The sequence below is a fragment of the Harmonia axyridis genome, chromosome 7 (genome assembly GCF_914767665.1).
Source record: "Harmonia axyridis chromosome 7, icHarAxyr1.1, whole genome shotgun sequence".
Lineage (NCBI taxonomy): Eukaryota > Metazoa > Arthropoda > Insecta > Coleoptera > Coccinellidae > Harmonia > Harmonia axyridis.
The window spans coordinates 8,297,339-8,310,433 of record NC_059507.1 but is presented as its reverse complement, the minus strand read 5'-3'; the positions used below and the strand labels follow the sequence as shown (position 1 = coordinate 8,310,433).

Here is a 13,095-nt window from a genome sequence, read left to right as displayed (position 1 = left end):
CCTCGATAACTTCAACCGCACTCGTTCCAACTATTGTTCTTATCTGAAACGCTTTGTCAGCTTGCTTTATTATAAAGAATGAAAATAAGTACATAGAAACTTTCAGAATTCTTTGTTTCAACTTTTGTACACAAAAGGTCTTAGATGTGTTTTCGGTTAGTTCACAACATTTTCTTCTTGTAAAGCTGTGCCTGAAGCCAGAATCGGAACAATTTTTTTAGAGAAGAATTAAATTGAATATACCAAAACGAACTGTTTCAAAACCAATAATAATTATTGATCTGATATAAGAATTTGAGTTCTCTTCATTGCATCCTGTAATCTGGATAAATATCTATCATATTGCTAAAGAGATATGTAGTGTCAATGACTTGAATATCGTTATAGGAAAATAGTTATTATATCAATACAATGCAGAAGGCATTGATATTCTTCCACGGGGTCAAAATTCAAAAACAAGCCACGAAGTGGCGGATTTTTGAATGAACTAGTGTTAGAATGAGCTTCTGTACGGAACTTATACATCATTTCATCTAATTCATTGAATTTTTATATAAATTAATGGAATCTTTCCATAAATATCGTATAGTAATTTTTGCATTGGAAAATTTTAGTTGGCAGCACTGATTTTTGGATCACAAATTTCAATGGACGGATTTGCCACAGAATCAGAGAAAAACAAGTCTTAACTGCGTTTTATGGATCTATTGTAAAATTTAATATTTTCGTTCAGTAACGGTACGAATACTTTCAAAGATACAAAAATGTGAAAACTTATAGGAAAACAAAGACAATGAATATATTATAAAAAAAATTCGGAAGCTGAAATTGTTGAAAAGCTTCAATTATAAAAACATAAGAGCAACGCACTAAATAAATTCCTTCATAAATTTGAGCCAATCACCATTTAAGATAGCCTAGTTAATCAGACTAGAACATAAATGATTCAATGAATAACTCTAGTATTAATTGCAATTAATATAAGAAATATATTAGAAAATAGCCGTTTTAGAATGCGTAAGAACAGAGATGGCACATCCGTGTTCAACGTAATAACCTTTCCTAACATTTATCATCTAGTACAGCTTCAAAGTAATCGTTATCTCAGTGCACTGCGCCTCACACTAGTGGAAATTTCCGTCAAATTAACTGAAAATAAATTGGTATTCGAAAATTCTCCCAGTCTTCAGTATCTAAGTATGATAACTGACAGCAATGACATCATAATAAATCATATATCACCCTATATACAGTTCTGTAGCTTCCGAGGGCACAATAGACGCATGCATAACGAGCGCTCAAAATCTCCTGACGTCATCGATTTTTGAAGAAATCTTCTCAAATGACATGAAAAATATCATAAGATGATATACAGAGTGGCCATTACATTTTAAATTGTATCGTCCCTTTTGGAAAACCCTTTTGAAAATAGGTATCCTTTTTGGTTAAGTGAAAAGATATTGAATGAAATGTTCTACTGGCATTTTTCGACCTAATATTTGATTTTGTTTCCCAATTTTTAGTGTGTTATAAGATTGGCTACTGATTTCCACCAATTTTATTCAATATATTATCAAATAATCTAAGCAGCATTGGATGTTCAGTGTGCGTTTGATTAGAACTTAAAGATAATTTAATTCATTAGAGCACAATCATTATTTGACGAGTGACAAGGCATAAAATCAATATCGAATAGTACGAATCATCATTGCAGTTTATTACATTCAAAAACGTGTAAATGATCGAGACTCAAAGCTTCTGATTTCACCTCGCTATTTTCTCATTTTGGTTATTATTTTCCTTTAATTCTGCCATACGTTGTAAAACAAAACAGTGCGGTAAAATCTCAGACTCACAGATTTCATGGTTATATTTCATTATTATACGTTGGTACTCGGAAGTCTTCTGTCACGGATTTATCTATTATCAGAAAACAGTTCTACCAACCAACATTTTTCAATGTCAAAATCACTAAACGAAATTTATGGAAATATTTCATTAATTTCAATAAAAATTCAGTGAATTAGAGAAAATAATCTTTAATACTCGTACAGAAGGCTCATTCTAACACTCCTTCATTCAAAAACTTGCCACTTTGTGGCTTGTTTTTGGAATTGTGACCTCGTGGAAGAATATCAATGCCTTCTTCACCTGTATTATGAATAACTATTTCCCTATAATGGTCAAGTCTTTGATACTACATATCTCTAAAGCAATCTGATATTTATTCACATTACAGAATGCAATGAAGAAAACTTTCATTCTTATATCAGACCATTATTTATGATTGGTTTTGTCCAGTAACGGTGCTGTAAAGATTTGCGATTTAATGGACTGTATAAATTATAAATAAAATAATAATTCCTGCGCTGGTTAAATGGTTTTATTTTGAACACTTAAAACTAACAACAGTTAGAACTAAAAAACGTGAGCCTGTTAACATAGACTCACGAACACGTGTTTAACACGAAACAGTTAACGACACTGTTAACTATACAAGAGCTAAAACAGATAGCTCTAAAAACGAAAGCCTTTTAACACTTTAAGACTTTGCACGTGTTAAACACAAGACAGTTAACGACACTGTTAACTATATACGAACTTACTTAACTAGAGAGAAGAGAGGGTTACAATAATCTCAGGCTACCAGAACATAGACTTTCACCATAGAATATTACGCACAGTCCACAGAATTCATGAATTTACAATGAAGAAAACTTATCGAAAATTATATCAATGAATACAAATTATGTCATTTACATTAGAAAACCTCATCAGAGGAAGAAATACAATATCGAATATAAATTAGAAATTAAATTGAATTACATATATATAAAGGAGACCTGACACTGGCGCCATCTATGGGATTTCTCTCAAGTCTATAATTCATAAAAGCTGCAATTTCTCCATGCCGCCCGACTTGACAGGCTACAAGGCTTCAACAGGATAGAAGTGATTTGAAATTGCATTAGAGATAAAACAAAAGTAAAAAATAACTATATACATTAATACATTACATTATTAAACAGTCAATTTTCTGCCATATTAGGTAATGGGCACAGTTTTACCACTGGGCGCTTAAAAACACCCTTTCCAGTTTTAACGCTCACTACACGAGTCACACCATCACTACCAGGATGCAGTTCGATAATTCGTCCGAGATCCCACTTGGCTGGAGGGCAGTTGTCGTTCCTTATAATAACCATTGTTCCCACAACAACTGGAGTGGAACCAGTAGTCCATTTTTTTCTCTGTTGGAGGGAATTCAGATAGTCCCGTGACCAACGTTTCCAGAAACTTTGATGGAGCTGCTGGAGCAACTGGAACCTGGATAGCCGATTCAGTTGGATGGATGTCACGTCTGGATCTGGTACACTTCGATACAGGCGGCCAATGAGGAAGTGAGCAGGGGTTAAGGGTGTTAGATCATTGGGATCGGAAGAGAGAGGATATAAAGGTCGGGAATTTAAGACCGATTCTATTTGTGTCAACACAGTGCTAAATTCTTCGAACGTTAAAATGGTTTCCCCAATTACTTTAGATAAATGTGTCTTGAATGACTTCACATTTGCCTCCCAGATACCTCCAAAATGAGGTGAGCTAGGAGGAATAAAATGCCATTTAATACTATTTTCATCCGCGAAATTAAAAATGGACGATTCATCTTGTTTGAGGAACTGATATAAATCTTGAAGAGTGTGATTTGCACCGACAAAATTAGTTCCATTATCTGAAAACATATCAGATGGAAAACCTCTTCGTGAAACAAACCTTCTCAAACAAGCAATGAAAGCGTCTGATGTCAAATCTGAAACCAATTCAAGATGTATTGCCTTGACACTTAAACAAATAAACAGGCAAACATAAGCCTTTGATATTTTACATCCTCTCGTTTTTCTGTCTTTTATAAAAAACGGACCCGCGTAATCGACACCAGTCGATTGAAATGGGAATGAGCGCGTTACTCTGCAATCAGGCAAATCACCCATGATGACTGATTGAGACGTTGGGGAAAACTTGAAACATTTCAAGCAATTTCGGACTATCTTTTTTGCTAGATTCATTCCGTTTAGTGGCCAATAAGTTTGTCGAATGTTATTTAACAAGAGTTGTGGACCTGCATGCAACAATTTAATATGTTCCGAATGAAATATTAGTGCCGTCAGAGGATGTTTGCCGTCTAATATGATAGGATGTTTAGCATCATAATTCAGGTTAGACAAACGTAATCTTCCACCAACTCTTATGAAACCTTTGTCATCTATAAAAGCGGACAACCCTTTGAATCTAGTTTCCACATGTTTTCTATCATTATTTAACAAGAAATTATATTCTTTCGCGAAAGTTTCTTGTTGACTTAATTTCACCAGGCAATTTTGTGAATTTTGAAGTTCTTCACTTGTTAATCTACCTGATAACTTTATTCCCTTTTTTGATGAGTTGAAACAAAATCTGCGACAAAAGGCAACTACTCTTATTAATTTATTCAAACTAGAATACTTATTAAAAATATCGAAATCTTCAGTAGTTGCGTGAAAAATATATTGATCCTTTGGTTGTTTTAATTCGGGAATTTCTTTTAATGAGGGAGTGAACTTAAATTGAAAATTGTCTTCATTGAAATCTTTTAACCAATTAGGACCTGACCACCAGAGTTCACTCGACTGTAACTCTGACGGAAATAAACCTCTAGATGCGATATCAGCAGGGTTTTCGCTTGATTGAACATAGTTCCACTTAAAATTGCAAGTGAGCTCCTGAATTTCGACAATTCTAGTATTAACAAATTGCTGCAATTTTACGGGTTCTGTGTGAATCCAATGCAACACAATCTCAGAATCCGACCATAAATAGCATTCTGTCACAGTGGTCATAACTTCGGTGACAGATTTCACTAATCGAGAGAGCATCAAAGCAGCAAGTAATTCCAACCTCGGCATAGTTAAAGGTTTCAGAGGAGAAACTTTTGTCTTTGAACAAAGAAGTGACACCTTTACCTTGCCATTTTCATCAAATGATCTTAAATAGACTACTGCACCATAGGATCGAATACTAGCGTCAGAAAAACCAAAAAGTTGTACCTTCACAGGATTCAATACCAATGAGAATCGGGGAACACGAAGACTTAACTTTGCCATATCTTGTTGAAAGGCTAGCCACCTTTCTCTCAATCCATCAGGAATCTCTTCATCCCAATCCAATCGAAGAGTCCACAATTTTTGAATTAGCCTCTTCGCAACAATAACCGTAGGAGACAATAAACCTAAAGGATCAAAAACCTTTGAAATCTCCGATAAAACATGACGCTTAGTGCATTGAGTAGAAACAATGGGTTTTGGAAATTGAAAGGAGAGTTCATCGCTCTCAGAGAACCATTGGATACCTAAGCATTTTGTGTCCTTATTACAGATGGTTAAAATATCTGAAGATTGCAAATCTGGTCTGAAATTATTCAAGAAGTTTCGGTTGTTCGATCTCCATTTTCGCAAATCGAAGCACCCAGAATTTAAAATTTTTGAAATGTCGCCACAAACTTGAATAGCTTCGGATTCACTATTGAATCCGGCAATCAAATCATCCACATAAAAATCTTCCTGAATAATTTTAGAAGCAGCCGGATACTGGTCTTGCGAATCGATTGCAAGCTGTTGAATGCACCTCATGGCTAAGTAAGGCGCACTCGTTAAACCATATGTAACAGTGTTGAGATTATACACCTGAATATCTTCTTCTTTGTCGAATCTCCAGACTATTCTTTGTAAGGGTCTATCATCTGGATGGACAAGTATTTGCCGATACATTTTTGCTATATCTGCGGAGACGGCAACGGGAAACTTACGAAATTTAATTAATAATTTGAAAAGATTGCCTAGAATCGGAGGTCCAACATATTGAATATCATTCAATGAGTAACCTGAGGTACTAGAAGATGACCCATTAAAAACGACTCGGATTTTTGTTGTGAGACTATCCTCACGAAGAACAGGATGATGAGGTAGAAAGAATGACACCTTATCATGCGATATGTCGCTCACCAAACTCATGTGCCCTAACTCCCGATATTCTTTCATGAAATCATGATATTGATCCTTAAGGACAGAATTTTTTTCTAACCTCCTCTCTTGAGACAACAACCTTTTAATTGCTATTGCCTTTGAATCACCCAACTTACAGATGTCATCTCGAAAAGGAATCTTCACCACAAATCTACCGTATTCATTACGAGAGAAAGTTGATTTAAAACTTTCTTCACACGCAATATCTTCCTTAGAAGAAAATACCTCCTTTTTATCATTCACCTCTTCAACCAACCAAAAACGCTGTAATAATGAATTTAGGTTTTCATTCTCAGAAGTCGCCAATAAATTCAAAGACCTACCATTTGAAACATTGTTAGTGCTTAGACAACCAGAAACTGTGAAACCAAAAACAGTATTCTGTAACACCGGATATCCTTTTTTCAATTTTATCTGCTGCGGTTCTAAGCAATCCCAAAAGTTGGACGATCCAATGATCATATCGATCCTTTTTGGTTTATAGAATTCCGGATCCGCTAATTGAATATTGTGGGGAATATCTAAATTCGAAATATTCAGAGGTTCATTTGGAAGTCGGTCGGCTATTTTTGGTAAGACAAAACAGTTCAAATTCATTGCATGAATTTTAGTCAGTGATTCCACCAAAACATTGCATTGTTTATTCAAATGTGAAACTGAATTTATTCCTGTCACACTTATATGTGCATTTGAAAGAGGTAATTTTAATTTTGAAACGAAATCTTGAGTAATGAAATTTGATTGTGATCCCGAATCCAAGAGTGCATGGCAAATATGTTTATTTCCATAATTGTCAGTTACGTGAATTTTAACTGTTGACAATAAAACATATGAGTTTGTCAAACTAGTAAGAGCAACTCTTTCATTTTCTACATGCAATAATTTATTATGCTTTTCCTTGCAGTTTGAACAAGCAATAGATCGACACTCATTAGATATGTGTCCTTTACAAAGACAATTTCTACATAAATTCAATTCATTGACTTTCTCTAATCTTTGTGAAATACTCAATTTTAAAAAATCTGAACAATTATAAATAGCGTGGTTCTCATTGCACAAGAAACACTTAACCGATTTGGATTTCACCCTGTCAGTCTTACCTAAATAGCTTCTGACATGCTTTCCCTTAAATTCCTTTTTAATTGTCTTTGGGCTAATTTCATTGTTTTGTTCCAAAGATTCAAGCAAATCAGCTCTATTCTTCAAAAAGGTAGTAAATTCCTTAAGGGTGGGCAGGTCCAAATTGCTTTTCACCTTTTCCCATTCACATACTGAAATTTTGTCGAGTTTAGTCGTCATTAAATAAATTAACAATGGATCCCAAGAATCCACATTCAAACCGAGATTACTCAGTGTTCTTAAATGTTTAAAGAGAGAATCTATAAGATTACGTAGTGCCTCTGAACATTCTTTTTTCAATGGAATTAAATTGAATAGGCACTTAATATGATTATTAATTAAAAACTTTTTATTGTCAAACCGGTTGCATAGTAATTCCCAAGCGATAATATAATTTTCCGATGAAAAATCGAGGGACTCTATCATTTTGGATGTGGCACTATTTAAACTAGCCCGCAAATAATGATATTTTTGTATATCACTGATTGATTGATTGGAATGCACGAGAGAATGAAAAAGATCTTTGAAACTCAACCATCCTTCATATGTACCATTAAACTTAGGCAAGTCTATAACTGGCAATTGTACCCTTGACTTTACCTCAGATTTGACATCATGATTGAGAACGTTTCTCTTATTCAACATCAAATTAATTTTATTTCGAAACCTACACATATTGTCAGAAAATTCCTCTCTTTGAATTATTTCACTATCAAATTGATCGTCTTCACAAGATATTTCAATTTGTGACTGAACTTGATCAAAGGATTCATCAATTGACGATAAATCATCTTTAAAAATTCTAATCAAATCAAAATCTCCTTCACTCAAAGAAGATGAATCACTTTCAAATTTCACAATGAGGGGTTCTAATTTCTTTGCAACTATTGTGAACTTTGCTTTTGCTGTAGCACGTTTTCTAACAAGCATTTTATCCATAATGAATGATACGAATATACCTACTGAATATATATATAACTGATAAATATACTAACTATATAAGCGAATAAATTTGTTGACTCAAATAGTATTGGTAGGTAAAACAAAGGATACTTAACAAATGGGTTCCTTTGGCTCTTTCTCACACGAAAACAGTATTCTTCTGGAGACTTCAACTCGAAAGATGGACTTTTCCTCTGGCACTTTCTCGGTTTCCACTGATGTCTTCTTTAAAACAGGAACAGAAAGGTCACCAGTCTTTCGATGTAACAATTTTACACACTAACCAGAATGCGGTACACGTAGTAACTTGGAATTAAACGATTCGAACCTTTTATAGAAATATCGGGTTCGAAGGACCATGTAAAGATTTGCGATTTAATGGACTGTATAAATTATAAATAAAATAATAAAACCATTTAACCAGCGCAGGAATTATTATTTTATTTATAATTTATACAGTCCATTAAATCGCAAATCTTTACAGGTGCGTTTTGGTGTATTGATTATGATTCTTCTGTGGTCCGAAAAAAAGTACTGATTATGGTTGTAGACACAGATTCAAGTAGGTTAACCTATATACAGTGGTCTCCAACGTCGCAATACGCTCTATTAGTGATGACGTCACACATCGCCATTTTAGTTCTCCTGTCAGTGTTCGGAATCCAAACACACAAATTGTCATTCAAATTAGTACGTTGTCGTTGAAGAAATTGGCTTATTTCGATAGATAAGATTATTTAAGGAACGATTTTACTATTAACTGATAGACAGAAGGCACGAGATTAATGCCAGTAAGTTCGAACTTGAAGTTCAACTAATAAACACGGCTTTTTACCAAATCTGGGGAATGATACAGGATTCAAACTTACTGGTATTAACCTCGTTGCTTCTGTCTATCAATTAATATTGAAATCGTTCCTCAAATACTCTTATTTATGAAAATAAGCCAATTCCTTCAACGACACCGTACTAATTTGAATGACAATTTATTTGTTTGGATTCCGAACACTGACAGGAGAACCAAAAATGGCGGTGTGTGACGTCACACTAATAGAGCGTATAGACACAATTTCTAATGATTTGAGATATAGCAATAATCAACTGTAGTGTAAAATTTCCAGTGTTCATTATATTATTATTGAGTGTCATACTACTGAAACGTGAACCATCTAAATTTCTTTCTCCTTCAATAGCTTCGAAGGTTATTACCGCAAATAATAAGCCAGCAATCGTTAAGAACCAATTAAATTAAAATTAACGTACGCCAGCCATGAATATGGTAATTTACACTCAATATCGTAGAAAGAAAATTTAATTTTTCAACTAATATTCAACGTCTACCACCTCGTTTTGAAAATTTGACACTTCATATAAAATACAAGCATTAAATGGAGACAACCTTTTGAAATAATCAACACACTCAATTCGGAGTGAAAATATACAGCGTGTTTTCAAAGGTGAGCATTTTTATTCATCAGGTGATGAACCATTTCACTGAAAATCGGCTGTATAAGATATGCAAAATATTGCAACTGGTAAAATTGAATCTAATACGACTTCAGATCAAAATATGTTATATTCACCAGAACAGAACATGTGCTAGCAACAAATACGATGATAAATTAGACGTTGACCTGTATTTCAGAAACTTGAGAAATGTTTTAACGCTGGAAAAGTTACTTCAATTTTATCGCAGGCATGTATATCTCGAGTATGTATTGTGTATAGACTTTTGACATGCTTCTCCCGGTGTTGAAGCTGTTTTTGTAAGTCACAAGAGATCACAAGATGATAAGATGTCTATAGGTAGTTGGCATTAAGAAGAGCGAGTCTTGTAACCATTTTTCAAATCTCTGAATATCGATATTTCACTACAGTCAGTTCTTATTTTAGAATAGGCACTTTTGTGTAAAAATATAAGACTATACATTTAACAGGAATAGTGGAAATGATAATCGAAAAGCTCTAGGAATATCGTTTAATTTTAAAAAGTTCTTACCTTTGGGATTTAGTTTCTGAGGATTGAACCATGTATCTGGAAACAATAAGATACATTACTAATGTATACAGGGTGTTTCATAAATAAGTGTACATGTTTTCAGTGCGAATTCAAGACAATTCGGATAGTGTGAATCAGTGTTGAATTCTGTCCTGAATATATTCGTTTATGTTTTATGCATTTCATTAAAAACTTTCAACCAGTTTAACTCTGAGACGCTTCCATAGATTTTCATGGAATTTTGAAGGATTAAATATAGGTCAATATTACGTTTTATTTTATAATCAATATAGGCCCGGACTGAAAAAATTATAATTCTGATATTATATATCATAAATCCCCCAGTACAATTTTTTGAAAAATTGACGCTCATCAACTACACTGCTCAACAATTGATAGGGATCACTTACTTGTTCTAAATTTATTTCTGAAATATTCGCTCAAAGATTATAAATTTAGTCAGTTATCAGAGTATTTTCAGTTGATAATATGGTTCACTTGAGAAAAAAATGAAAAAATGGAAAGTTGGAGAGAAAAAAAGACTTAATTAGGAACACTCAAAATTCTGTGTTTGAATAACATAAAAATTTTATGATGAAACCACAAGAAGGCTGAAGTTTCGGTTAAGCTAGTACCTAGTTGGTCCCTCACGAGCTCGTCTCAAGCATTCTACCCTACGAGGCATACTTTCGATCAAACGATTTATAAAATTTTGGGGCAAATTCGTCCAAATATCCCGTAAAGCGTTAGAAAGGTCCTCCAGGTTATTGATCGGTTGTTCTAAGGTTGACAATTGTCTAGACATCTCAGACCAGTAATGTTCCATGCAATTCATGTCTGAAGAGCGAGCTGGCCAGTCCATCCTATCAATAGCATGAGTTACTAGCGCTTCATTAACCAGACGACTACGGTGTGGACAGGCATTATCGTCAATTAAAATGAAATTCTCGCCCACGGCAGCCGCAAACGGAACAGTTATGGGTTCAATAATCATATCGTGATATCTCTGACTGGTCATGGTGGTGTTCTGCAGAACAACCAACTCTGTGCGTTGGTTCAAACAAATGCCTCCCCATACACATATAGAACCTCCGCCAAAAGCTGTTGTGGGTACCATAAACTGTATACCTTCGACCTCTTTCCCTCCAAGCAAGAATACGTCCATCGGAGTTGACCAAACGAAATCTATACTTATCCGTAAATAAACATCGGCTCCAATCTTCAAGTGTCCAATTGCGGTGCTCCTCAGCCCATTGCCGTCGATGAACCCGGTGTTCCCTATTCAAACGGGGATGTTCTACCTTCCTACGTGCTCTCAAACCACGAACATGTAGTCGTCGTCTTACAGTCTGGTTCGAAATTAGAACTCCTGTTTCAACTCTCAGTGATCTATTGAGCCGCGACGCCGGGTAAGTGGGATTTCTCCTAGCATTGAGGATCAAAAGACGATCTTGGGCAGCTGTTGTACTGCGTTGCCGACCTCCCCCATGAACATAAGCTACTGAGTCGTTTTGGATGAACCTATTCCAAACCCGACTCACGACACTTTGCGAAACATTCAACCGCCGGGACACTTCTCGCTGGGACAAACCTTCCTGTATCCACCGTATGATTTGGTCCAGTTGCACAGGAGCCAAACGTCTTCTCGGCATGACTGATAAGCTGATATTGTTCTCATTTCTTCAATTATTGTCACCTTATGTGTTTGAACGAGAGAATAGTTATTTATAATACAAGTGCAGAAGGCATTGATATTCTTCCACGAGTTCAAAATTCAAAAACGAGCCACGAAGTGGCGAGTTTTGGAATGAACGAGTGGTAGAATGAGCCTTCTGTACGAGTATTATACATTATTTTCTCTAATTCATTGCATTTTCATTGAAATTAATGAAATATTTCCATAAATATAATTCAGTGATTTTTGCATTGAAAAATGTTGGTTGGCAGAACTAATTTCTTTAAGGCAATTTGATGAATTGACAGATAAAGCCGTAGCGGAAAGTTCGGAGTGCCAACATAGAATAATAAAATATAACCATGAAAACTGTGCGTTTCTGATATATTCTCGCACGATTTTGTTCTACAAGATGTGGAAGAATGAACGGAATAACCACAGAATTAGAGAAAAAAACAGATTTAATAACAAATACCACATTGCTTTTCACTCCACCTGTAACAGCCTACAGATAATAATCGATTTTGTGAACAAGAGCCGATGAAGTGAGGAAGACTTTGATATAATCAACTCAAAACATCTTACTTTTTCCTTAGAGAACATATTATGTACAGATATTCACGAGATAACTTGAAAAAAATACAAATGAAGAGAAGTTCATAAGTGATCCCTAGCAATTGTTGATCAGTGTATATTGAATCTCTAACAAAAATGTCTTTTGGCAATTCCGTCACACTTCGCATCCACATTTTATTTAGCAATAAATATTGAGTATACCAATACATTGTGAATACGGACCTGTCGATCTCTGCGTCGACCAATTTTGCACAACAATTAAAACAAGTCTTAATAAATGTGCAGTATATCTTAATCACCTTAATTTGCAAATTTTAGAATTTCAAGTATGGCTTTAATATTTTTTCCACGTACGTTTGCAAAATTATTCAACTTGGAATATTGGAAGTTTCACTTTCAATTATAAAATAGGTTGATAAGTTCATAGAAAAATGCACTAATATTTCTGGTGAATTTTTTTTTACTTGATTTTTTCTGATATGTTTTATTATCATAAAATGTTTCATCCCTAGAATTGCCAACATACAACATATAGAGACAAAAATCATTCCAATCAAAACCAACATTCAATTACTCAAATATTTTTTATTTATTCACATTGAATATCTGAAATGTTTGTATTTTTGAAATATTTTTCGTTCATTTTCGAAATTAGTTTCAATCAATTATTCTCCAAACTAAAAGCGAATTATTCATTTTAATTGATGAAGTAAAAATCGAATTCATCA

General features: G+C 34.4%; 2 protein-coding genes across 3 annotated transcripts in view; one reads left to right on the top strand and one right to left on the bottom strand.

Annotated features, from left to right (window-relative positions):
• LOC123684907 (neuroglobin-like) overlaps positions 1-13,095 on the top strand; it is a 104,968-nt gene that overhangs the window by 8,118 nt on the left and 83,755 nt on the right. The window lies entirely within an intron of this gene.
• The window catches only part of LOC123684904 (reticulon-1-like), a 40,216-nt gene that overhangs the window by 16,789 nt on the left and 10,332 nt on the right, over positions 1-13,095 (bottom strand). Inside the window, exon 2 of one of the 2 annotated variants that reach the window (XM_045624407.1) lies at positions 10,117-10,152. The exons of the other annotated variant lie outside the window; for it this stretch is intronic. Coding sequence (XP_045480363.1) covers positions 10,117-10,152 — 36 coding nt within the window. The remainder of the gene's footprint in view (positions 1-10,116; positions 10,153-13,095) is intronic. 2 annotated transcript variants of the gene reach the window in all.